General features: G+C 45.6%; 2 protein-coding genes across 4 annotated transcripts in view; one reads left to right on the top strand and one right to left on the bottom strand.

Moving 5' to 3' along the window:
- Nucleotides 1-417: 417 nt before the first annotated feature.
- LOC135906990 (uncharacterized) lies at nt 418-20160 on the top strand. Of its 2 annotated transcripts, none has more exons than XM_065438639.2 (7): nt 418-694; nt 13914-14042; nt 15586-15741; nt 17282-17390; nt 18748-18815; nt 18900-18928; nt 19964-20160. In XM_065438639.2, the coding sequence occupies exons 1-7, from the start codon at nt 607-609 to the stop codon at nt 20069-20071; spliced, it is 687 nt and encodes a 228-aa protein (XP_065294711.1). In that variant the 5' UTR covers nt 418-606; the 3' UTR covers nt 20072-20160. The 2 variants fall into 2 exon arrangements, with proteins under 2 accessions (XP_065294711.1, XP_065294710.1); XM_065438638.2 differs by having other exon boundaries at nt 424-694; nt 15586-15780.
- A 2598-nt stretch (nt 20161-22758) lies between these two features.
- MED14 (mediator complex subunit 14) overlaps nt 22759-27671 on the bottom strand; it is a 131349-nt gene continuing 126436 nt past the window's right edge. For both annotated transcript variants that reach the window (XM_065438637.2, XM_065438636.2), the window contains 3 exons: nt 26050-26172; nt 23133-23319; nt 22759-22952 (listed from right to left, as the gene is read on the bottom strand). In XM_065438637.2, coding sequence (XP_065294709.2) covers nt 22891-22952; nt 23133-23319; nt 26050-26172 — 372 coding nt within the window. In that variant the 3' untranslated portion in view covers nt 22759-22890. The remainder of the gene's footprint in view (nt 22953-23132; nt 23320-26049; nt 26173-27671) is intronic.

The raw sequence follows: 27671 nt of genomic DNA on the forward strand, positions 1-27671 counted from the left end.
GCTGCTGGAAAAAAAAACACTCCATCAAACTCGCAAATGTATGCAGGTCCTCCGACGGTCAGTTTTCCGTCACAAAGCACAACCAGCATGTAATCTACGCGGCAGCGACCTTAGGCATGCCTCAGAGCATGTGCAAAACACTCCACTTAAGCAAAGACAGAGCCAATGTATCAGCACTTCTAGCAAATGTCCAGTCGGCTTAAAAGCGCGAGAGAACCGCGCATTTATTCTTCAGACGGAAAGCCGATGTTTCCTCGTTCTTTTTACGGCTAAGGTTACGCACGCTTTGCTCTCTCCAGTGATTTGTCGCTTTCCGGCCGCCACGTACAACAGAGAAAACAATTCAGGCAGAGAGAGTGGTGGTATCTGATGTTGCATTCGGCACAGAGATACGCCTCCATGAAACGATAATCGGGGCCATACAGAAGGGGAAGAAAGAAGCCCCCGATAGCGGTTGCAGCCAAGAGTCGACGATAGAGCCTTCGGCCAGTCAGCAGCGGCAGCTGTGTGTAGAAGGAGACTTTGAGTGCGGCTGGTCGGAGCGGTTTTCAGCGGCGGGCTCCGTGCCTGACGCCGGGAGCGCACGCCTGCGTAGGGCCGCTTACCATGGCGCCCGGAAAGCTGCTCGGAAGGCTGCTAATCGTCGCCATCGTGTCGCTGTTTGATGCCATCGAGGACGCGGATGCAGACGAGGGTGAGGCAATCTGCGGCGCTGACGCGTCAGGTGGTGACGCGCTGACGTGCAGTGGCCACTTTTATTCCCGAGCTGGGTGTTTGACGAATATGCATCGATGCTGATTTGCTTTATTTCCTTACCGATTTGCCTGCTGAAATTATAGAGACAAACTGTAGATAAAGGTAGTTAGTTACCAAATCTATTTGCTTTGGTCTATAAGAAAGCGGTTCATAGTCATGCCAATTGAGTGTTTGCAAAAGGTCTACAGACAATTAACGACATAAAGCGCAAAGTCATCAGTCTACCACCTGTCTATAGACTTTCTGTGGATTGGTCAAACTCTTGCCAGAGCAGGCTGGATGATCGCCGCAATTAGTAAAACATGAATTGTAATTTCCTGAGCACGGTAACACAGACATTTGCGTCGATCTTATACGCAAGGATTCCAGCTCGCATTAGCACATATAAAGGCTCACAGGCGTGCGCTGCAAATTATACGAGGACATTGATTTAAACCCAGCTCAAGGTAGTCATGTCCCGTCGTTCTTAATGTAAAACAGCAATTCAATACATGACTGCTATGCGAAGTGATGCCACTTAGCAATCCGGCACATCACGTTTGAATAAGGATTTAAGACATGTATCCTCTTGACCGCATGCTCCGCTACGCCTCGTAGCGGGATAACAGATCCCAGTCAAGCCACATTTTTTTGTTAGTTTTCTTTTGTCTCTGTTCCAGGCAGCGCATTACGAAATGATATTGAAATTCGTTTCAGAGGTACGTACAGCGTTATCGGAAACCGCAAGCCTGAATTCGCGTTTGGACTTTCAGCAGAGCGTCACTAAGTAGCCCGCAGATGAACTTCTCGCCGAATGAATAAATTTTACCAAATGTACCTCGTATATAGTGTGCACTCACGTATGAATATGCGCTAGCTGGCGGGACGTTTAGGATGATCTGGTAAAATCTTGGGTTACCTGCGATAGCGTCTGATCCTGAGTTGTTTGTAAGGCTTCACGACACACGCGACTGAGAAAATGCAAAAGGTAACGTTACAAATCGGAGCGAAAAGGCTTCAGAATCTTTTCATCTTGAGATAAAAGCGCCGACAGAAAAGGTGCGATGTGAAGTAGCCAAACAACGGCACTACACTGGCGACTATCAAACATTTCTTTGAAAAAGAAACTGAACATATACAGTCAGGGACGGGTACAGGCGCGCATGTGATAACACTAGGCCATCTTTAAAAACTCGACAACATTAACTAATACGTAACTCGTCAAGTGCTTAGAACGCAACTTGTCTGTTTGGACGTCAATGAAACAAAGGTTCAGCTACCAACCCGTCAGCGTTTGCATGAGGGTGTGAAAAGCTTCGATCACGTCACGCGTAGCTCTGCGTTTGTGCAGTTGTTCGAAGGAAGCGCGAAATCTTGTGTGCTGGCAATCGGTGAGGTCGCTTTTGGATCTTCTGTACGAAATGATGGTAATTTCCGAAGTATTCTCTAACTCAACGGATGCCAGCACTGCACTCAGTGCTCATTGTTTAAGAGCACACGGATAACATCTATTAATGACCGTTGTATGGATATGACGTACCTGTCTACCTGCAACTTTCATGCCTCATCAACAGGTGTAGTGCGCATCTGAACAGGGGCAGCACGCTGACTCCGTGACAATAGGCGATACTGCAGCCATTCCACCAGGCAGTCAGCTCTGCCGGCTTCTGCCTCTCACGTGCCGTCAGCATCGGCTGCGCGCGGCGCTCAAAGTAGGCGGATGTCGTAGTCTTCTTCACAGAAGCCTGGAAGGCAGTCGGTGGCGGAGTCGGCGACACCGGACAATTTCAGTGGCTTCTCTGCGGGTCGAATTTCCCCTGACGGCGAACCCATTCTTAAGCAGAGGACAGTCTTTGGATGTGGCTACACACAACATCTGTGGCAGTTCGAGCGTACCTGAACATGGCTGCACGGTAGGCGCATTCTGTGAGGTCGTCCGTGCACTGGGCACAAACCACTGAACTGGTGCACACGACCTTCACGTGTCCAATCTTTGTGCACTCGTGGCAACAAAGCAGTTTTCGAATGGGAAAACTGTGCATCGGAAGTGGTCCACTTTTGACATATTCGGGAAAACAGTCACCCTCAAACATAACCTTGACACAGTTGGCGCGTGTTCCCGAGACGGCCGATGTGATCGGCGTTAACACCTTGGGTGGTTTGGTTGGATTTGCCCTCTATGGAGCGCATACCTTGTGCGGGGCGATTGGTCAAGATCTGGATATTAGGAAATTGCTGTTAATACTGAAATTGGTTATGCTGTCGGGAGGGAATGAATAAAATGTATTATATGAAGAATTTAAGGAAATCCCCTGAAATGACTATAATTTTCCCCACGGCTAAGCAAACATCCCTGTGGTAGTTTTCAAAAGAGGAGGCTCCTAGAAAAAAAGACTATTCAGAATGGAAATATTTATACCAAGTTGGCTAAACCTTGATTCAATTTTTTTTTCCCGTAAAGAAGAAAAGCGGCAGCAGAATAAAAAAAAAGCTGGTTTCGTTTCGCTTCGCTTTACTTTTTGATGGCGCATACTCACAAGATTCGGATGGTATTAAGAAATTGCACTTATTACTAAAATTAGTAAAATTGGCAAGATGAAATGAAAGAATATGACGTATGAAGAATTTAAGAAAATCTTTCTGAACCATAAATTTATCCACAGCTGAGCAAACGTTCATTTGGCAGTTTCCAAGTCTTCCTTCTTCTAACGCGGACCTGGACATTAGGCCGTCCTCATATTATTTACATCAATACGATCCAGAATTATTTTCACCGATTGATTTACCCAGGTTTCATACACCACAGATTATATTTGTGCGAACAGTACTTGAGCCACTAAGTGTACAAAATCGTGATTTGCTCCCCAGTAGTATGGATTCAAATTTAAGCCACGCGAAACTACTACCTTACGGTATGTTAAACGGCGTATTACAAGACCATCTAAACACTCTAGCAACTAACACTGAACCCGCCGTGGTTTCTCAGTGCCTATGATGTTGGGCTGCAGAGCACGAGGTCGCGGGATCAAATCCCGGCCACGGCGGCCGCATTTCGATGGGGGCGAAATGCAAAAACACCCGTGTACTTACATTTAGGTGCACGTTAAAGAACCCCAGGTGGTCGAAATTTCCGGAGTCCCCCACTACGGCGTGCCTCATAATCAGAAAGTGGTTTTGGCACGTAAAATCCCATAATTTAATTTAATTTTTAACTAACATTGATATTGCGACAGATGCATCGCAGTTCGAGGGAAAGGCAGGCATTGGAATATTTTGTCCTGCACTAGACTGGTCTTTTGCACTAAGTTTGCCTGATCTGGTGCCTATTCTTCTGGCCGAGTTCATAGCAGTAATTCTAGCTTTAGGTAAATTAGGCCAAACGACTACAACAGCCAAACACGTACCCTTCATCCCCCCCCCCCCCCCGCCTCCACCTTATATTTCCAGACGTATACACTACCCCCAACTGCCGGTGCTGTAGAATTCACCCGGCTACGCCTCCGCATATGCTATGGGAGTGCCCAGCACAGTACACACAGACTAACACCACGACTCTCTCGTCGAGGTTGCATGAGGCTCTGCGGAGCTCCGCCCTCGACGACCAAACCTGGGCGACCCAGCACGCCCGCGAGGCGGCGGCGAGGCAAGCCCTCGACGTCCCTTCGTGGGAGGCTTAGGCCCGGCCATCATAAAGTGCTGGTTCTACAATAAAAGTTTATTCCTCCTCCGCTACAACAGCTGGTATTCTTACTGACTCAATTTCTGCGTATGCCCTTCTCTAGCCACGTATAGTGATTTGCACATGCTAAAACTCTCTCACTTACTACTTCCCGTCCATCTGCAAATGTTCGTTTGATTCGAATACCCGGTCACAAATATTGTTTTTTTATGAAACTGCCAATTCGCTGGCAAAGACGACACTTTTCGGCCCAGTCCTTACTGTTCTGCCAGTGACAGCACACATTAGGGCAGCTAGATTTCGGATTCGATCAGTTGTGAAAGCCGTATCAGACTCAGTACTGACTACGCTTTTCCAGATTATAAGCACCTTACATTTCCCTGGCGTAGTGAATCCTGTAACAGAAACACGCTTGAGGTCTCGCCTCACAAAATTACTTCGCCGCATTCCCTCCCGGGACTTCTACTTACGCAGGTCGGGTTGGTGCCCCCCCCCCCCTCTCTCTGCTCGTTTTGTAATGAGGAAGAAACAATCCATCACTTCCATCTCGTAGCCACTTTTACTGCGGCAAGAAAAGAAATATTGGAAATACCTCTTTGACGGCTTGGCCTGGACTTGTTATTCTTTCGCTTGGGGCCTCCACTTTGGGATTCAGCCACAAGGACGTACGATATGCTCAGGTGTCCCAAATTTCTTATGGAATCCAACCGAATGCCCTGCTAAATTCCATCTTTTTTTTTGCTTGTGCTTTTGAGTTAATGATTATTCATTCCATCTGACTTTACCGATTTCATTTGAACAAATAATCTTACGATCTACAGCGCCAAGTCCATAGCTATTCTGAAATTTATCCTTCATTATAAGTTGGAATAATCTATCGATTTCTTGGCCAATCCCCCATAGTGAATAGGAGCCATATACATGATAGAAAACTACTACGTGAGCTGGTGCGAAGATAGGTGAGAGGGGATAGGAATGGACGGTGGGCGGATCCGCAGTTAAGCCATAGGCACCAAACTAAGCCAAACCGCACTTAGGTATCTCACAACCGCTGAAATAAAGTCGCGAAGTTCTTAACTGTGCTTAGTAGCCCAAAGTTACTGGTGACCCGGACTCGAACAAGGCATGCAATAGATCAACGGGGGACCACAGACGCCAGCAACTCCGCCCGTACCGCCTCCGAAACCCTTTCAGCCTCCCACGAGTGTGATAGGAGCTGCAGCTAACATCACCCTACCGCAGCTGTGGATAGCCGATCCGTCATTATGGTTCATTCAAGCTGAGGACAAATTCCTCATGACTCGCATCACCTCGGAAGTTTGTAAATACGAGCTGCTCCCTAAAACGCTGCCACCACAGCAATGACAAACGTACGTGACATCCTCGTACTATACCGCTGGTCGAAACTGCGTACACGGCAATCAAAGGGACTCTTCTTCGCCGCCTCGTCCCGCCTGCACATCACCGTATCCAGCAGCTCCCGAGTACCGAGAAGCTCAGTGACAGACGTCCAACCCAATTTCTGCGTCATCTTCAGCACAACTGCTCGGCGACACAGCAGATTCCCTCGACATGGCCGTACTACACGAGTTATTCCTGAAGCGTCTTCAGGCCAACGTACGATTGACTTTCGTCTAAGCTCATAAAAGATCGCTGTCGGAAACTGGCCCACGACATAATGGACTTGCACCGGCAGCCATCAACGCTACCTGTAGGTGTCCGGTGTCCAAGCTCGATTCACTCCGTGAAACAATAGAAAAGCTCGCGTCTCAAGTAGCTGAATTGCGCCAAGAACTTCGAGACACTCCGCATCTCTATTCTGTCCACTTCATCAGCCTCTCTCGCCTCCTTCTGCACGTCGGTCGTTTCCGCAAGCTTCACGCAGTTTTTCACCGCAGAACCTGTGCTGTTACCGTTTTGGTGCTACTACGTTTTGATGCTGCTGCTAGTCAATGTGCTTCCCTCTGGTCATGGCACGCAGGAGATGCTGCAGCCGATCGCCTGTAATACAGCAGCGGGCGACCACGGCCATTCCGTAAGCCGTCTTACGTCCCCGGCCGTAAGCAACGGTTTGCGGTGGCTCGTTGACACCAGGCCGAAGTCGGCCTTATCCCCGCGTCTCAAACTGATCGGCGTCTCCTCGCAAAATCAACCCCCCTTCAGGCTATTATCTCTTCGGTTATTGCAACCTACGATCAGAAGTCTCTCACCATAGACCTTGGCTTCAAAAGGCGGTTTCAATGGCTGTTCTGGATAGCAGATGTGCGCTATGCAATCCCAGGAGCCGATTTCTTTAAACATTTCTTGTCTACCTGCTCGTGGACATGAAGCGCTGTCACCTGGTTGATACGAAACTCTATATATATATATATATATATATATATATATATATATATATATATATATATATATATATATATATATATATATATATATATATATATTCTGATGAAGGCCGGACCCCGGCCGAAACGTCAATAAACCGCTTCATACGCGCGTCTACTGCACTGTGAATATTTTTCCCGGACCCAGAACTGCCTTTTTTCTGGTATATATATATATATATATATATATATATATATATATATATATATATATATATATATATATATATATATATATATATATGCGGCGCACAGATTTGCTTTGCCTAGATTGACGATCTCATCGCTAGTAAAGATGCCGAGACGCACAAAGCGCATCTCCGTCAATTGTTTGCTCGCCTGCGTGATTATGATGTCACCAATGCTAAGGGCTCACTCACACGAGGCCGCCGACCGACACCGATAACGGCCTGCCAACTCTCGGCGACAGCGTTACTTCCTCCGTGTCGCTGCCTCTGTCACATTGTACCGACGCCGACAACATACCAACGCTCGACGGAGAGCTTGGCATCGGTATAAAATGCGACAGAGGCGCCCACACGAAGGTAAAAAACGCTGTCGCCGACAGTCGGCAGACCGAAATCGGTGTCCGGTCGGCCTAGTGTTAGTGAGTCTTAACAAATATCAGTCTGAGTTATCGGAGATTTTCGAGGACATCGCATCACCAAGCAAGGCATCACTCCACTGCCCGACAATTAAGGTACGAGCCGTCATCGACTATCCTCCTCCAACGTATATGCAGCCTGTATTGTTTTATCGGTTAGGTCAATTTTTATCGTCGCTTCATCCGTACATGCTCTGCACTCTTGAAGCCTTTTGAAGCACTCCTTTCCACTTCGAAAGGCGTCCGCCACTCTGCGTTGGGATTCTATCGTCGATCAGGTATTTTCCGCCGTCAAGACCAAACTCGTCTAAGCCACACTCCTGCACCACCCTTCAGACTACTTACCTTACAGCCTTACGGTGGACGCTTCTTCAGTAGCCGTGGGAGCTGCTCTTCATCAGTAGCTTATTGTGCATCGGTCCCCATCTCCTTTTTTTTTTTTTCCGCGGAAGTTGCGCGATACTGAGCGCCTATACACTTTCAGACGGGAGCTGCACGCCGCGTACCTTGCAGTGAAGCACTTCAGGTAGTTCCTCGAAAGTCTAGAATTTGCCATCCTTACCGACCGCAAGCCTCTCGCTTCCACCATACGTTCCTTCACTGCCAACCAATCTCCGAGAGCTGCGTCATCTTGCTTTCCTCGTCGAATTCACGACTGACGTACGTTATGTCAAAAGCAGCCTCAACAGTGCGGCTTACGCCCTGAGCCACATCGGCATTAACTCCACGACAGGTCTCGCTGGCCTTTCCTTGTCCTCGTTCTAGGCGACACAAGTATCCGACCCTGAGCTTCCATGCCTCCGGTCTTCTAAATCACTTCGTCTGGAGAGGTCCCCTTCACCGATCATGGCGACCCGCTCTGGTGCAACGTTTGAGCCAGCCGTACTCGCATGAGTCGTATCTATGTCCCTTCTCGTCTTTGTCGTGCCGTTTTTGATTCTGTGCACTCGCTCTGCCATCAAGGCATACGTGCCACGCAAGACCTTATCACCTAGCGTTACGTACGTCTGGCCTCGTGTCTGGCCTCGTGACTGCGCTCGTGCTTGCACAGCCTACCATCGTTTCAAGGTGCAACGACGCACCAAGCCTCCATGGGGACAATTTGCGATCCCCCATGTACGCTTCGACACCATTCATCTGGACATCGTCGGGCCTTTACCACCATCCCGCGGTTATACATACCTGCTTACGTGTGCTGTTCAGTACATCCGGTGGCCTGAAGCGGCTCCCATGCCTGACATCACGGCGGACGCAGTTGCCCATACTTTCCTCTCTACCTGGATCAGCCGTTTTGGTGTGCCGTCGACAGTGAATACTGACAGCGGCAGACAGTTCGAGTTCACCCTTTTCACATCCCTAACACCTCTTTTGGGCTGTGAGCTAGTGCGTTTCGAACAACGATCTCCGATGCCACCCTAGCAGAGACCATTTACGGCTGTACCCTACGCTTTCCGCATTTCGTCGCCGCCTCTTCCACGCTGTCTGTTTCTGACCCAGCTTTTTTCGACCAGCGCCGACTTTCATGCAAACGTTGCGTACTTCAACTTCTACTCCCTCGAGTCCACTTGACGTCCTCGTACCCTCAAGCCTGCAAACGTCCTTGTTGTTGTTGGTGTTGTTATCCTGAGTGGCCGTGGCACATACCCACAGTGGGGGATTGGCCATGAATCGGGTGTTTCAATTAGGTGCATAAAAATAATAATGATAACAAGGGAGTTAAAAATGTCCTATCATGTTCTTCTTCTTCTTCTTCCTTCAAAATTCTGGCACGTGCCCTCTCACATTTTCATTCGTATTGACGCGCCTCGTCGTGGTCTTCAACCTCGCTTTGACGGCCATTTCCCAGTCGTCAAGCATTCAGAATATCGCCTTACTATATCCTGTGCAACGAACATGAGGACACAGTCGCTCTCGAGAGGATCAAACCTGCCCCCATCATCAGCGTGCCCACCTGAACGACTTTCCAAGTGACCGCGGCCACTTCTCTGCAGGGACGGGGGTCTCACCAGTGGTGCGCGTCTTCGTCCTCTGGCGCGGCCCTGGTCAACCCCGTGAGCTGACGCGAAGACAGGCGAGAGGGAAGGGGAAGAGCAATGGACAGCGGGTTGATCTGCAGTTAGGCCTGTCGCAACAGCTGAAATAAAGTCGTGAAGTTTTTCAAAGTGCTTAGTAGCTCACACAGGCTTTAAGGTCTGTGTTCTGTATACGTATAGTTACGTAACATTAGGTAAACAAAGCTTCGCTTCAAAACTAACGGTTTAATTGCCTTCAACAGCCAACTCGCTTCACGTTTCAAAGTCAGGTGCGTCGCACCATATATTGCGCAATTTTCAGCAGAATTGATTTATAAGACTGGTTAACTGCGCAGCGGAAGTGTTGCCAGGTGCAAGCTGCTGTATTGGCGAAGTATTGCATCCTGCCGTTTTTCTATTTGCTGGCTAAGCTGAGTGGTGCGAGGCCATGAAGCCCGTAAGTTGAAATACAACACATTATCGGTGGGGTGCCAACCTAGAGGCATCTGAGAATGTCAGCCGGTATTGCTTGCGGCCATGCAAAGAGGCAGGTTATCGAACTTCCGCAGGTAACGTCCAAAACTTTGAACGAGTAGAAAAGAACGAGTGACGTGTTGCGATAGAGATCGCAGCGCTCCGAAATACGAAGTACCGACATGGTACCGCCTTGAAGTGGTGGCCAGATGCATACACGAAAGTGAATCACCTGTTACCTCATACGTCCGACAGTCGCCATTCACGAGAATTATTACGAATTGGTTATATCTCGGCTTCCGGCACCTAGATTTATAGGTACAGCAGGATGCGACAGAAACCGAAATTCGTAGAACCATTCTCGAAAACGAAAATGATCAGTCAGATATAGAATACTTCAGGAACCTGATTCTAAAGGAAAGACAGAGATAGAAAAAACTCGGAAAGCTATGGTATGCACCTGAGGGAGGATTTCGACGCCCTGCAAGAGCAAATTTTTGTGGACTAAGCGCTACAAGTGACATATAGAAAAAAGCACGCACGCGGTATAGTCTAATTAAAAACACGATAAAATAATGTGCAGAGCGCACCGTTCAAACCGCGTTCTTTACCTCGCAGGCCCCGACAAGCGGCCAATGGCAGATGCCGAACATCTCCACGTCAGCTATGACGCACGACGAGCTGAAAACCCAGCCGGTATCGGTCGCGATAGCGCGCTTACGGCGCCAGCCTCGACAAGACCACCGCGAGCAAACATCAACGTTAGCAGAGCGATAGCGCTGACACCAAAGATTAGTGCATAACATATATTTGCAATTAAACCAAACATCGGTACACAACTGCGCCGCGTCGAAAGCCGGCCGTCAGCCATTCTGAGGCAGGCCACCCACAACGATTCTTGTTAGCACGATATTCTTCAAACGGAGGACATGGGCACCTCACCATAAATACACGAACGTGTGGTCTGTAAAGTCAAAGAACCCAGCAGATAATGACATCACGTGAGCTGCGGCCTGCGTACAGACCATTGTTTGACGATCGCAGAACGTCGATAACACCAAGCTATTGCTTGGTGTTGGAAAATATACAGCGCGCATTTTTAGGCAAGTTGTCAGCTTTGTTCATTATATGCAGCAGTGAGCGCAATACTCATTCTGAAGCTATATATAATTAGCAAGTCCGTGTGTTTGTCGAGTTATTCATCCGTCGCAACAGCACTCCACTGCTGAGCACGAGATAAACACTAAAACAAAATTACACCCTTTGGTTTGTATCTTGCCACAGAATAATAAACGTCATCAGTCTTTTCCGCATTCCCTTTCTTTAAGGCTGTGAGCCTGGTGCTTCCCAGTAATGAACGACATGCGCGTTATCAGCCTGGCATAGCATTCCCGACAGGAACGTAGTGAGCACGGCATTTTCAAGAAAGGAAACGCAAACAAGGCAGATGACGATATTGTTGTGTGGTATATATACACTCCAAAGGGTGTACATTTGTCTAAGCACTCTTAGAAAAATTTACACCCTTTGGGACTTATCATGTCCCACAACGATAATCGTCATCTGTCTTGCCCGCGTTTCCTTTCTTTAACGCTGCGAACCCGGTACTTCCCAGTCACGAACGGCACGCGCGTTATCAGTGTGACGCAGCATTCTCGACAGGAAAGTAGCGAGCGCCGAGTTTTCAAGAAAGGGAACGCAAGCTAGGCAGATGACGATTATTGTTGTGGGACAAATATACACCCCAAAGGGTGCAACCGTTTTAAGAGTGAGAGTGTAGTAGGTCTCATTGACCGGCTTCAATTCCATGTCTAACACAGCTGGGTAACTGTGCTTCGTCCTGGGGGTCCTCGGTGATATTGAGCGTGATCGTGGGCAACGTCCTAGACAATTATATCTTTCAAAGATGGTACGAGGCCTATTCGTGGAGTGGGTAAGGAGCTAAGTGTGGCTTACTATATATATATGAGAAACTTCACATGCGAAGCCCCATGATGCTCCATGTATGGCGAGTCGACTTTTTCACATTAGTCAGTGGCCAAACAGTCCTCGATGGATGCCATGCTGTGATGTTCGTTAAAATTAAGAGCACTTGACCTGTGGAAATTCGCAGCATGTATTTTGAACACAGGCAAATATTGTTCTTCTACAGACACCATTTACTCACTCGTGATCGATCAATCGTCGTTTTAACGCGACAGCTTTAAGGAGCTCGTGTCGCAGAAAAGCCGGTGTCGTCGGCCGTGAGCGATAAATCCCAGCAGGCACTTCATGAATAACAAACAACTTGCAAGATGGGCTGGGTGGGAATCGAACCAGCGTCTCCGGAGTGTGAGACAGAGACTCTACCACTCCGATGCTTCAAAGCGGTGCAAAAGCGCCTCTAGTGAATGCGGTGTTGCCTCAGAAACGAGCTGTTTCTAAGGCTCAGGCGTGCGTCGCTTGCTCAGGCGCAGATTTCGTTGCCGCGCCGAACGCTGCGTTGCTCGACGCTCACCGCGTCCGATGCGGGGCGCGTAGTCGCTGCGCCGTAGCCCGTTGTCTTACACCCCTTGGCGGGTCGACGGGAACGCTGTCGCGTTCGACTCTTGAAGGCGAAGCTTAACCCCCGTATGCAGAGATGCAACTTAAGTCGAAGCACATGCTTGACTTGATTTAGATGACGCCTGGCGTTAACGTGCCCAAAGACGCTCACTGCGTTTCCTTAGGCGCGTTCCCGATAGGCGTCACTCGGATCAAGTCAAGCATGTGCTTCGACTTAAGTTGCATCTCTGCATACGGGGGTAAGCGTCCTCCAATTTTGTAGTGTCATATGCAAGTGGGGAGTCGCGTGTGCTGCCCAAACACCGCAGACGCGATCCCTCCAATGTCGTGCAAATTGTTCGAGTTTCCCCAAATATTTTGCATTTCCTCCAGTGTTGGAAATCTTGTCCAACCTACTCACATTCTCTCCATTGGCTTTTTGCCGAAGTCTACATGCTATTGTTACAGAACCTACACGTGTGATCAGGCCACCGGTCTCCTTTTTGTCTACCTGCTCCTGCAAAATGTACGTGCCACAACCACACTTATGGCACGAACCACGCCATAAGCAAATCGGCCAGCTTATGTCTTTTAGATTATACCTAAAGCTTGAGAACAAGTTAAAAACCACGCAAAGAACAATGGAGCGAAGAACACTAGGCATAACGTTAAGAGACAAAGAGAGCGCTAGCGGTTTGGATCAGAGAGCAAACCGGTATAGCGGATATTCTGACATTAGGAAAAAAAAATGGAACTGGGCAGGCCATGTAATGCGTAGGATAGATAGCCGGCGGACCATTAGAGTTACAGAATGGGTGCCAAGAGAAGGGAACCGCAGTAGAAGATGGCAGAAAACTAGGTAAGGTGATGAAATTATGAAATTCACAGGCGCAAGTTGAAATCAGTTGGCATAGGACAGGGATAATTGAAGATTGCAGGGAGAGGCCTTTGTCCTGCAGGGGACATGAAAATAGGCCGATGATGAAGATGAAAGATTGGGTTGGCACGCTTCTGTCATCAGATGGTGCTAACGTACACAGACAGAACACCACTAAGCAATTTCCTAGACCATTAATGCTGTCGGAGTACAAAATACTGTATGTGAACTGTACTTCACTATTTATGGCAATTGACCGAACGTTCTGGCGCATGGCACTGGGCGAACCACACGTGCAGGCTGAGGGACATACTCCCCGTGTGCACGATTGAGGGACACATGCTGCCCTCCTTGCTGCTATTTGACAGTTAACACCAGCTGTAGCCGACCACGGATGCCAGCATCTTGTGCGTAACGTAACATTTTTTAAAATGTTGATGTGATGCAACAAGAATGGCAATTTACTCACTATGTAATGGCCTATTGTGCTCCAAAGTTCCTTTGTTCTGGAGAATATTTTACCAAAGTCATAAACTGATCCTTTTCTAGAGGTCATCCTTTAAGGGTACGTGCTTGTTCACTCTTGACATGCATGTGCATGTTCACAAGGTGTTCTTGCACGCAGGCATCCAATGGCTCGGCGACGCTTGCAATAACGACGATGACTGCCACGACGCATTCAACCTGCTCTGCGTCAAGGGCCAGTGCACCTGTAAGCATGGATTCGTCTCGGCGCAGTTCAGCTGCCACCCAGGTACAGTGTGCCAGAATCCTCCTCTCCTTCCGTGTAGAAACATGACAGCTAAAATTTAAAATGCTTGACAGGTTATCAAGTGCAAATGAATGAGTTAAAGCAATTATTGCTAGTCTGGGTGGGCTTTTTGGCTGGACAGGTAAAAGGGAACGTGACGGAAAGCTGAGCGTAGAGTTTGCTATATTTCACTACCCAACGCTATGGGACCAATTTGCAGTAAACTATACCATACAGATGCATGCAGAATTAAACGTAAACTGCCAGCACTGTATCGTGGCGTAGCGGTGTCCCTATTCAACAGGCACAATCGCTAGTCACAGAACACCGGAACTATACCGAACACCAATTCAAATTTGTTTCGAGCAACTGCTATCACAGTTTCTGAGTACAGTTTCGGTTTCAGGAGGGGCAGTGGCCTAATTTTGTGCTTGTCACGTCTTGCATTTGACTTAACTTGTGACGTAACGCTGCTGCTGACTAGACTGTTCACAAACCGAAACTACGTGTTACAGAAGCCCACATTTATTATGAAGAGGCAAACATATTCAAAATATTGGCACCAGGTGGGGTGCGGCTGCGTGAGTGTAGCGCCCGCTGATAAGTCTATGGGCAAGGAACTGGCCTTTCTAGTAGTGATGCTTGGTGCAATAAAATGAGCAGAAGCATCTTTAGATTCTCGAAAAGTACTCTCCATCTGGCTTGCGTCATGCAAGCAGATCGGCATACAAGAACTGATAAGCCACATGGCTTTTTTTTCCCCTTTTCGTGGTCATTGGTTGGTGGTTAGCGGTCAGTGGCTGGTGGTCCGACATTTACTGCGCCATTTCAAAGAATTGCGAAACACAAGGTAAATATATCAAATTAAAGGAAACTTCAATGTGAACTTAATTATCAGACACAAACTTACGAGTTTTAGATATGGCATTTGCAACAGAAAAATTAATATTCTGTCAAATTGGGTCCAGGGCAATCAGGCTCAGTTTAGACATACATGCCTTTGTAACATTATCAACACGTGCAGTCGAATAGCCAGGCACACCAGCACGTGCTGCAGCACGAGAGCTTTGGGCCGTACGAAGGTTTAGATGCTGTGGGGGAGCATTCGGGTAGCACAGTCCTCTACTCTTGCTGCCCCCAGTGGCGGTTGCAGAGGGTTCCGGTACAGATACACAAGTACTGGTCAGGGGCCCTGTCGTCTACAGAATCACGCAATGAAACAACAAATGCTACCTAAATGGCCTCAGTGCAACAAATATGTATGCGCCTCTAGAAGCACATATTGAATAACGCCGCTTGCATCGACAATCGTCGTGGATGGTTTCTGCGCACTTTCTAATTCCACGTCTTCTCAATTACCCGAGTGAAACGGTCACCGAGTTAAACCCAACACCAAATCTACATGATTTTTGTAGTGTTACAGAAAACATGATGTTATATCTACGAGTTCCCAAGAAAACAATGAAGTAGGAATACTTTGGCAAAAATGCACAGAGTCACTTTAAGACGAACAGGTTCTCACAATGGTCTCCCCATTCTCTTGCAGCTTCGCCGCTTGGCGGGAAGTGCACGTACCATGCCCAATGCCAATACAGCGACCCGCACAGCGCATGCGACCTGACAGGACACTGTGTGTGCGTGGAGGGGTTCTCGATGCGCCAGGACACCAAGAAGTGCGCAGCCGCCGAGGCGGACGACGACCGTCAGTATCCGGACGTACTGAGACCGCACGCGATCACAGGCACGGCAATTACTCCACCGATGCGACATCTGTCTCTCTCTCTCTCTCTCGACGCTAAGTGAAAATTAGCCCTAAATGGCAGAATTTTTACAACTTAAATGTTCTATTTAGATCAAGAGAATTCGTTGGGTCTCCTCCTTCGCTGATCTGTATCATACTTGGCTGGGACGAACTTGGGCAATTAATGGTGGCGGGGAACAAGAAAAAAAAAAGAAACACCAATGCATTCTGCTATGTATTGCAACAGTGGTATTCCCTGATGTGTGGTGGCGTCCTGGAGAGAGGAAAGCATAGTTCCCTCTAAAGTCTGCCCTCTCAGGTACCAAATCCATAGGCACAAGCTGCACTCTCTAAAAAATACCAGAATTACAAAATTACTTCCACGTCGTCTTTTTTTTTGCAATTTTTGATGAGCTTTTGCATAACATGATGCATCAGGAGTACACCAGATAAGTTTTCTTTTTCATTTTTATGGATAATATTTAGTTGTGAAGAGTACAACACAATTCACTACGATTTCTTGAGCATAGGCTAACTGCTATTTCAGAAGCTACAGTGGTGTCTGTTATGGACAACTGTCTTGGGAATAAGAGTTTATTTTGATGCATATCTGTCCATCGTGTACAATGGTTAAACTACTGGTGTTTCCCACAGTATACAAATACGATTCCATACTTTTCGTCTTGACTACTTCATGTCAAAATGTAAGTATGTGAACTAAAAAGCTTGTTATCTTTATGGTTTGATTAAAAAGTGAAGGAACAAGGCACATAAAAAAGAGAGGCACAGGAACCAACGACATGCCGAAGTTCCTTTTGCCATAAGCTGCAAATGATAAACACCTTTAGGATGACTCAATCTAGTACCTTGGCCAGCACGAAGACTAAAATAGTGGTTGTTGCCGATCAGTGATGATGGCTCTTCTATTGCGAATATTTAACAGGACAGTGGCAGGGACTTAAGTGTAGAACACTTACAGTTCTATCTTTGGTGACCAGACTCATCAATGCTCTAATATGCCACAAATTTAAAAGCACTGTTTTATTCATCCTGTGATGCACTTAGTACTACTGACAAATCACAAAAACACACATGACAGGAATGACGAAGCCTTGTGCGTGGAGTTGATGGAGCCTTTTCGTTGTTTCGGAAGTACTTAGTAAATCACAAGATGAATGAACATCAACTAGCCCTATTTCTCACTATACTTAACATCACCATTAACATAATTAATATTATCTTTGTCAAATTAAAATCATTAAAAAGCAAACACAAGTTTCCCTACAAAATCTGCACATCTTTAATAACCTTAAGACACTAAGAAATATAGAAAGCAATGCGGCAGTGAATTCTTGGAATGATATTGGTTCACACCATTCTTGTAGAGTTCTTTTTTACTGAATTTCCAGAACTGCATTGAACTTGTCCTCCTAGAGAGGTTTAACACACACAGCATAGCGATACAGAGAAGTTTCTGTTGCTTCTTTCTTTATCTGCACAGGACATCGCAGTTCCTATGGCAGCGGCGTCACAACTTTTGGCATCATCGTGCTGGTACTGGCATTTGTGCTAGCAATCGCCTGCCTCCTCAAATTCGTTATCTGCAACTGGTAAGAACAGGCTGTCCGTAGAGTGGCTCAAATATGCCTACTCAGCCAAAAAAATGGTCTTGGTCTGATTGACTAGGAGGAATAGCCAATACTATCAGTGTACAGGGTCCATTATGAAAGTAATGCACATTTTCTGGGAAAAAAAATAGATTTATTGTCCGGACCTGTACAAACGATTAAAATTCTTCTAAAAACTCTCCCCCCTGCATCAATACACTTGCGGAGACATGTCTGCCACGCCTGGAAGGCACCCTGAAAGTCCTCAATGGAAATGTATCTCAGGAATGCTGTGACATGCCTTTGGATTTTTTCCACGGTCTCCCAGTGCTTTCCTTTCAGCACTCTCTTCAGTCGGGGAAACAAAAAAAAAGTTTCACGGAGCCCAGTCGGGACTGTAGGGGGATGAGGGACCACAGGGCTGTTGCTCCGGGCTAGTAAGTTGGCAACGATGAAGGACGTGTAGCTGGGGGCATTGTCATGGTGGAGCTTGACCATGTCTTTGATGTCAGCCCTCACGCACGCGACCGGGCATTTTAATCTCTTGAGCACCTCCAGGTAAAATGCCGAGTTGACAGTTTCTCCCTGTGGTACAAACTCAAAATGGACGATTCCTCAGGAATCAAGGAAGACAATGAGCATCGTATTGATTTTTGATGCGAGACTTGCTTATTCACACTTTCTTAGGGTGGGGGGAATGATTTTGTATGCCACTCACTGCTCTGCCTTTTCGATTCTGGGTTGTACTTGAACATCTAGGATTTGTCTCCGGTTACGACAGAGTTAAGAAACTCCGGCTTATTTGGATCAAATCCAACAATTCTTGACAACTCAAAGTTCTTTCTGATCTTCCGTCAACACTTTCAGCACAAGCTTTGTGCAGACCTTGCGCATTTGCAGATCCTCGTTCACTATCCCATGTACCTCAAATGTGGACATGTGTAGGGTAGGGCAGAACCCTCGCCACATTTCCCAACCAGTTTTACCGCGCTGCCATGGATAGTCGCTTCATAATAAAATCATGTGCATTACTTTCATAATCGACCCTGTATTGCAAGTATCACTGACTTAGTGCTTATTTCGTACTTTCTACAATGCAGCATACACTACAACACATATATCAGTATCAGCTGTGTAGTACAAGCTGTAAAATAAGCAACTTCTTTAAAGCATTGACGTGCCAATATTTATGCATGCATAAACTGTTTCTGCTTCTCTAATTTAAGCTCCATGAGGCCTTACAATAGAACACTTAATAAATAATGTGTAAATTAAAGGCAATTGGAACAGAAGCAAGCCTGTGTCCTTACCAAGGTTTTCTCAAAGTCCATCTTACAACATTGATGCAAACTTGCTGCAGGAACCAGCAAGCACCTCCAAGGAAACATTCCAGGAAATACAACTACCTCACCGTGGGTTACCTCAAAGGTGTGCAGAACAATTGCCTAAAGTAATATAGCTTTAAGATTGCTCATGACTGCTAACCACCAATGTTGTATTTATCCTTTACAGACAATGAGACACAAGCTCTTCTTCCACCGGTAAGTCATGAGGATAGACTGCTAATATGCCTACAAGTTTTACATGAAAAGCAAACAAACACTGAGAACCATTCAGTACACTAGGAGCTTATCGTGAAGTACAACTATAAAAGCTAGACATTAGCACCTAGATATGAGAACCTGCTATAAAATGAGGTATACACACTAATTTATATCATCCCCATCATCATCAGCCTAAGTTTATGTCCACTGCAGGAAAGAGGCTTCTCCCAGCTATCTCCAATTACCCCTGTCTTGCACTAGCTGATTCTAAGTGTGCTTGGAAATTTCCTAATTTCATCACCTCACATAATGTTCTAAATGTAATCTTGGCGTGTTTTTTATTTGTACTAACTTGAGGCAAGACATCTCACTGAGGAAATACTGAGACAGACCATACTTCATTCACATACAGTTTGCACTGCTACAAATAAGAAGTGACATGCTGCGAACATTGATAAATCAGTTTCAGCCTGTACTGCTTCTGCATAATAGCCTTTATGTCTTGGTACAGTCACGTAATCTTTTTCTTTGCAATACTGAGGATGAATTAGCATTACTATAGCAGCAAAACAAAGCCTTCCCTCAGTGCATGTGCACCAACATTCCGACAAGATTTCACTTGAATTTTGCAACTTAAGCTGTGTCAAAGAAAAACAAAAATCTTACAGAGCAGAACATAGCGTTTCTCACTGAACAGCAGCAGATGTTATCACGTGCGGCCAGTACTATGCAACACACTGCAGTATATTTAGTTAAATCCATGCCTCAATCATGGATCAAAAAGGAGCCATCTGGTGCGGAGGGGGCTGATATGAGGGCGCCACTGGAAAACTCAAGTGCACACTGCACCGGCCTGCTGAGGACAAAGTGTTTGCTGTAGAGCAAGGAACTCACTAAAGAGCGAGCAGTTGAATTTATCTTTAGTTAACGTCAGGTCCATCAGAACGACATCTATGTACTTGACCCAAATACTACAACACATGTGCACTTGCACGACTGTGTGGCTCTTCAGCAATGTAAAACATCTTGCAGGGGAGGCGCCCACCCAGCTACTCAGAAGCCACCAGGGTGCCGCAGATCACCATTTCTGATTACTCATCGCTTTCTCACCCCACCACAACAGTCTACACAAGCACATGATCTGCTAAAGCATGTGCAAATCGGAGAGCAGCGCCAACCAATGGATCCCTGTTGTATGCATGCATTGTAAATATAAAGATTTGACTCAATTTCATGTTCTATTCTTTTTCGAGAAAGGCTTCATTTATGAATATATTGTATTAGAGAGAGAGATGTCAACCATATAGCATGACAAAGCAGAAGCACACCAAGGTGTAGAGGTAACATTGCAATTCAGTGTGTGTGAACATCAAATGTTTACGCATGAAGCAAATATGAATAATAAGAAGTCAGGGTGAATTGTATCAAATAGCTTTTGAATATATTCAAACACAAATATTGTCAACCTGAAGCACAACTGGAACGTTGTTATTTCTGTGCTCACAGCACCAGTGACAAAAGTACTTCTTTTAGTTCAAACATGTATGCCAATTTTCACTTATTTTGCTACCACTATTCTTATTTTGCCACCATGCTATTCTGAACCAAATGCATAGGTGAATGAGATTACTCAGATTATTCCTCTATGAGACTGACAAACACCTTTTATGACAGTCTTTTCCAAACAACCACCAAACATGGCATTTGGATGTGTTATTGTTGCTTGCCACTTTAGTAGTTTGTAAGGTCACGCATGACTCTAGTCAGTTAACACCCAACAATGCAATAGCAAACGTACAGTCTACCGATTCTTTAACAGTACCGCACAAGCGGCGACTGGCCGGCCGTTCAGCACCTTCTTACAGCACGAAGCGACGAGATCAGCAAGAGTAGTGCATGCACACCAAGTTCATTGGACCCCCAAGTTTCGTCTGCTAGGCTCTTTCCACCAGCACGACACAGCCCCTGGCATGATTAACTCAGCGCAAGCTCCACGGTCTATCGGAGATAACGGCTTCCAGTGAACTTGGGGCGCATGTGCTACTCTTGCTGATTTCATCGCTTCACGCTGCTAGAAGGTGCTGACCGGCCGGCCAGTCGGCACTCACACAGTACTGTTAAAGATTCGGTACACTGTACCTCGAAAGGAATTTCTATGCATGTACAGGCTGATTACCACTGTTAATTTCCCTTCTAGCAAGTGTGAATTCGTGTGCACTCATCAGTAAATAATCTTGCCACACTTCATCCCGCGTGAATGTGCATGTGCGTGCACTTTTACGGCACACTAATAGTTGAGAACTTGTATCATTTTTGTGGCACGGAACCCATTTCTACATGCCAGATGAGTGTGCATGTACGTGGGACCAATGCTGCATGCTAAACATCTGTGCTGTGTGTAGCCAGCCTTAGAATGATCATTTTTTACTACCAAGGCACATTTGTACCTACTCTTTGTGCCTGTACGAAACATAAAACTTTCCTACAAGAAAAAAATATCTCCTTGTGTCGTGTCTTTTGCACAGTCAGCATATGATGAACAGCTATCAACTAGCCCAGCTTTCCAGTCTTCCGATAACAGCTCTTTCTTCTTCTTTTTATTTAAATTCCAACTCACAAGAAAGCAGTCACAGCATGCCATTTTAAATGTAGGTTCTCCTGAATTCTTAGGTTTTCAGTGGGACATGCCTGAAAACCTTTACATACTTCATTTACCCCTTTTTAGAACTGCAAGGAACCTGCTTGTTCCATCTTTTACAGAATATTGTTTGCTTCAGAATTACTTGGTTGGAGGACTGCTCAGAAAGCTCAACAAACTTAAATCTGTTCAATGCAAAATGTGGTTCTTTTTCATTCATTATCTTTTATTCATGCTGAATGCCAGAGATATACCAGCTGACAAAGTATTAGTAGCTTTACAGATTCCTTCAATCCCCAGAGCTTCTTTTGCTTTAAACCACAGCAAAATTCCAAGTCATGCCAGCAAGAAGCTCTTCTGATCAGTACAATTCCAGAAAAATACATGCTACGTGCATTTGTGTACAAAAATATCCAAGTGTTGAAAATTTCACCTGTTCAGCGGCCCCGTAAGTTATGCTAAGACCAAAAAAAAAAAAAAAGAAAACTGTGCCGGAGGCAGAACTGTTTTCTATGCAGTGCTTTTCTACGCTTAGTGTATGTGTCATGCAGCTAGCACGCACAATATGCATTAATTTATTTCCTAATAACCCTAAAGGCTTCCGAAGGAATATTACATAGGGGGAACCGATACATGAAAAAATGCGAGCTTTGCGCGTTACGGAAAAACAACTGAAGTACACAAAAGTTATACAAAATTTTTACAAAAGAAAACACAAAAGTTATACAAAAGTACGATGTCTAGCAAAACACACAAGTAAACAATATACGAAATACATTAGTAAAGTGAAACTCAGATAGAAAATACAAAACTGTCAGAGAAAACACCAATTAATAACTGACATAATTAAGAACATGGCTGTTCCAATAATCTGTGTTATTCTCTCTATGTACTACCGTAAGCTTAGACTAATTTGACCACCACAGGGTGTCAAGAAACTGATTCAAACTATTTCCTGTTGAACTGATAAAACTTGACCACATCAGTGAGTTAGGAAGTTAATTACTGCATTAACATTCTACGAATACATTTCCTATGTACTGTATATACAAAAACTCCATACGAGTTGTTTATGTAATATATATATAATATATGGCAGCATGGCTACCACAACAGCTGATACTCGCAGGTCACACGCATTCCTACGGTGCCATAAACGAGGAGAGTGAATGAACATCCACACAGCAAGTTGTTATGTTAAAAGTGTGAACTCAGAACATGAAATTTATTGTGATGTTACAATTCCCCTTCCCCCAACTTGTGTGTGTATACCATTTGCATTTCCTTTCTTCATGCGACTGAGCCCTGCAGGATGAATGCGTTACTGCGGTGGAATGGTGAGACTGGTAAGAATTTCTCGTATTGATGGATAGATGCAGCATTCTGGAAAGATAAAAGGAAAACAAGGATATTAAAACACCACATCAGGCATCATCAAGTAGGGGTCACAACAAGCTTAGTCAAGAAAAGCTACAGGTACTAAGTACACACCGCCAAAAGTCATTTGGCTACAGTTTTACAGTCGCAAGCAATTTCTTCCCATACGGTTTGAGGCACACTGACCGTTGGGTGGGGCAAACTCAGCAAAACGGCGCAGCATGGCATTGATGAGTGTGACAGGTGCATTGGGCTGTGCCCCAGGAGTCTCGAGCCGCTTGTCGGCCACTTGCATCACGTTGGCGCTCAAGTCGTACACCACAGGTACTGCTATGTGCGATGGCTCGCCCGGCACCAGCCGGCTCAGCTGCAACTGCAAAACAAAGGGTCCCTCATGTTGTTTATTCTTTTAAAATTAAATGTATGTAATGAGATATTGGGTCCTCAGAGGCATTGGCTACTCCTCTGCTTTGACGTGCGGCAAAACTTCCTGAGTAGAAAAAGTTGTAGCAATACAAAAAGCACTTAAGAACAAATTCCCATGAGTTCTTCAGAAGTTGTGATTGTTCCCTGCATTAAAAGTTGTTTCAATGAAATAGCAAACTCTAATTTCAATAGGGTCCCTAGGATTTTGCTCCAATTTCGCTATAATCACAGCTGCTTTAGCTTAAGGCCTGCAGACGTCACCAAACATTGCACACATCACAGAACACAAGTGTCCTAATTGTGCATGCAGCACATAATGATGTGCTCAGCGCATTTTCACACACAAAAAATGCTTTACACACAGTCGAACCATGCAATGACCACAGCCAGAGAAAAAAGAATTCTTGCCGCAAATAAATGTTTTCGTATCCCAGGCAAACGCCCATAGGATTCAATGCATTTCACATTTCTCAACAATGAAATGTCCCTAAACTGAAATCAAGCATCAACAAAATTTGCCAGAACCCGAGTAACGTCAACAGAGTGGAAAGAGTGCTCAAATGCATTTTATCTCCTATGTTTTCTAATGCCACAAGCACGTCATAGTTGCCACCTTGTTTTTTGATTGCCTGTTCCAAATGGCACAGCGGGCACAGCTATTCGCAGTGAGATCGAGCTACACGTGGCAGCACCGTCACTGCACTAATGCGGACAGCCACCAGTGGCACACATTGAAATGTACACGATGATGCTTTGCTGCAAGCAATTTGGCCAAATTTTATGGTAATTAAACACACTGACTGCAGTGAGCTGATTACATATTGCCCTTCCATGCCACATTTTTTGCAAGAAATGCGGCGAAAGCTTCATTTACTTGAAAGAAGTGCAAACTGTCATTCAACAGGTGACTGGCACTCGGCCAAACAATGTGCGTTTCGGCACTTCCTTGGGGCTTTTTATGCATGTTTCGCTGGCGTCCTGCCTGCTGTAATCATATTGTTGTATAACCTAATTATTACTGAATTCTCTGTGAATCTTGCACCTCTTATAAAGTCAACATCCCTGTACAATGAAGTTAAAGTAGCAAAGTAATGTGCATTTTACATCACCAATTTTAGACATACATCTCCATTTCTCCATGTTTCTTTAAGTAGCTGAGAAAAGCAAACAGTTAAACAGTTCAATTAAACAAGCAAGGCCACTGAGAGTGCCAGCACATTAGCAGGATTGCCAGCTCACTTCACAGGAGGATACTTTTATCGTGGTAATAATAGAGAGAATAGAGAGTTTAGTTTAGGGAATGCAAGCAGCTTGCATACACAAGAACTAGGGGCAACGGTACTGCACCTGCGCAGACCGCTACGTTTACTTGAGTCCTTGGGTTGTTGGTGCGGCCGAAAACATCGCTGCCCCTAAGCGGTCACGTTACCCACGTGACTCTGGCGGTGTACGAGAGCTTACTAGTAGCTAGCGGGTAGATAACGTTATAAATCTTTCGCCAAGTGTCAACAGACGTCGTTTTTATATATATTAGAGAGGTTTAGCATGTCCGGCATTCGGGTAAACAGAGTCGGACGGGGCGTTGGGGCGAGGGAGTAAATGGGAGCGGCCTGCATGGTGCAGCCACCTGGTGGCGCAAAGCTCAAACGAACAAAAACAGCTAATACTATTGATGTAACCAACTCTATTCTATTTCGCTGCTGGGGTAAATTTTCGGCACTGGCATAATCGTGTTGCTGTCAGAAATTTACACCCGCAGCAAAGTAAAACACACTTGGTTACTGCAATATTTGCTGTTTTTGGCTGTTTGAGCTTTGCGCCACCAGGTGGCTGCACCATGCAAGCTGCTCTCGTTTACTCCCCCGCCCCAACGCCCCGTCCGACTCCGTTTACCCGAATACCGGACATGCTAAACCTCTCTTATTAACTGCTTTTAATAAGAATAGTTTCATGTGCTTTACTTCCTATGCTTGATTTCATATTTTAACAAATGATAAGTCAGCAAAGATCAGATGTTGATAGCATTGCGAGCGCATGCAACCTCGCTGCGGCTTGCATAGAATTTTGCGCTTAACCATGCAAAGGCAGCTTTGTGCCTAAATTATGCATCTTTATTAGAGAGTTTTGGTTTAGGGGACACAAGGCGTTGGAGCCCCTAGCGCTTGGGTGCGTTTGCGTAGGCAAGCAGAAACATGTTTCTACTTGCCTACGCAAACGCAAACGAAAAATAACTGGAATCAAGTGAAAAAAATAAGGGGAACCAAGTGGCTCAATTCTTGGTAGTGACAACCACATGAAGCCAACAGACAAAGAAGCCAAGCAAAACACAGGCGCAAAAAAAGTGCTAATTCTCAATTGAAGTGTAGACGTTGTAAGAAAATGGGATATGAAAGTGGATAAAAAGACAGCTTGCTGCAGTCGGGAGCTGAGCCTACACTTTCCCTACTGTGTGTGTGCAATCCTCTATCGCTAAGCTACCACCATGGCAATCCTCCTTTCTTGCATACTTGAGTAGTATACCCTTTAGTTATAGTCCTGGGGCTGCTGGGCCTGTTGGCTTCACGTGGGTTGTAATTCCAATGTAGTAGTTTAGTACATGCTTTCCAGATGAAGAAGTGAAGCAGAGGATACAAAAGTTCAAAAGCAAGACAAAAATAAAAAGACAAGAAATACTAACGAAGAACAGCATCTTGTTCTTTATCATGACGATTGAGCTCATGCCAGAGGGCGCAATAGGTGGCGCGGCAGGCGGAATGGTCAGGCACAGCTGCATGCTCCACTTCATGTTCCGGTCTGGGGCCTGTGAGAAAAGGTGATGGCCGGTTGTCTACAAAAAAACCTGCACATTCCTTAGGGAAACATATCACACATTGGTGCCAACCTCTGGAGCCAATTTTCCTCTAGTAAGGCTACAAAGTTCTCCTAGATTCTTACAAGCAACATAGGGTTGCTGAGTTGGCAGCTCCTTATCGCAAAGATAAATACATACTTATGAAAAATTTAATTAAATTTGACATTATAAGCTCGTTCTTTAAAGCATATTAATTGTGCAGTCGTCATTTTAAGACAGATCGACAGTAAACCTGACATAAGACTGGCTGACTCGTCTATAGACAGACCTGACATAACAATCTGTCTTATTATGCGAACAATGTCAACAATATCGACAAGTGGAAGCAGGTACTTTGGCAGGCTCCCGTGCCAACAACCCAATTGTCATCGAATGGATTATCAAGTACGTTCTTTATTTCGGGAAATCCTCAGCGCACGCACACACGCAGTCTGCGTTCCGTCCCGCTGCACCACATGCGGCTTGCTCCGCCGATTACTTCAATCGCTCAGTTCGTTGTTGCACGCTCCCCGCATGCTGACTGGGCACACACACCTTCCAAGTTCTCCCTGCCCACCACACACCGTTGCCTACTGTCCCGTGCCTGCTACTCTACACAGTTGCCTACCGTCTCATGCGTGCGACTCTGCGCCACCTGGCGTCGGCCCGATACTCTCACAGGATCTACAAGGGATCAGTCGCATACAAACATTTTGCCAGAAGCATGAACTAGTGATCAGTTCATTGCAAGGACACAGGGAGATGAAGAGCTGATGTTTGGAAATGTGGTGTCATGGTCACTTTGAATAAATGTTCATCCTGAATTTTTGGGGTGTGACAGCAGTTCTATTTTTCCTTTCCTTTGTCAGTTTTTGTATATGTGACAAATGCAGTATGGTTCAAGATAGAAGAAAATATATAAGGTCATATGGACAAAATATATGTATACTACACAAATGATCACACAATGGAGGCACTGCCATAAACAAGAACCTAAAATAAATTTTAAGTTTTCCTTTATTAAACAAAGCATTACGCCTCCATTGTGCTTCCTTTCTTCCAATAACAACTGGCCCATTGATATCCTGCCTTCTAACATATAGTTAAACCTCAATATAACGAAGTATGTTTGTATTCGGTATCAATACAACAAAATTTTGCTTCCACCACTAGGAATGCTGAGACAATAAATGGAAACTTCCGCGGATGCAGATAATCAAATGATTGAATTACAAGCAGCTGCTTGCAAACACACCTCTCCAATCATGCGTAGCGTGACAAGAGTGACTGTCGAAGTGGAGCTGTATCATGTTCCACATAAAGTCCAAATGCGATAAGGCCCTATTGCGCCCTGCACTCTTTGTGCTATAGGTGTGAGTGAAAGTGTGCGAGGGCAAGACAAGGAATATGGTGGCATAGGGGGTGAACTTTCCCATGCTTCATGTGCGTAGTTCGCCTAGGCCTCATTC

This window comes from Dermacentor albipictus, chromosome 1 (assembly GCF_038994185.2).
Source record: "Dermacentor albipictus isolate Rhodes 1998 colony chromosome 1, USDA_Dalb.pri_finalv2, whole genome shotgun sequence".
Classification (NCBI taxonomy): domain Eukaryota; kingdom Metazoa; phylum Arthropoda; class Arachnida; order Ixodida; family Ixodidae; genus Dermacentor; species Dermacentor albipictus.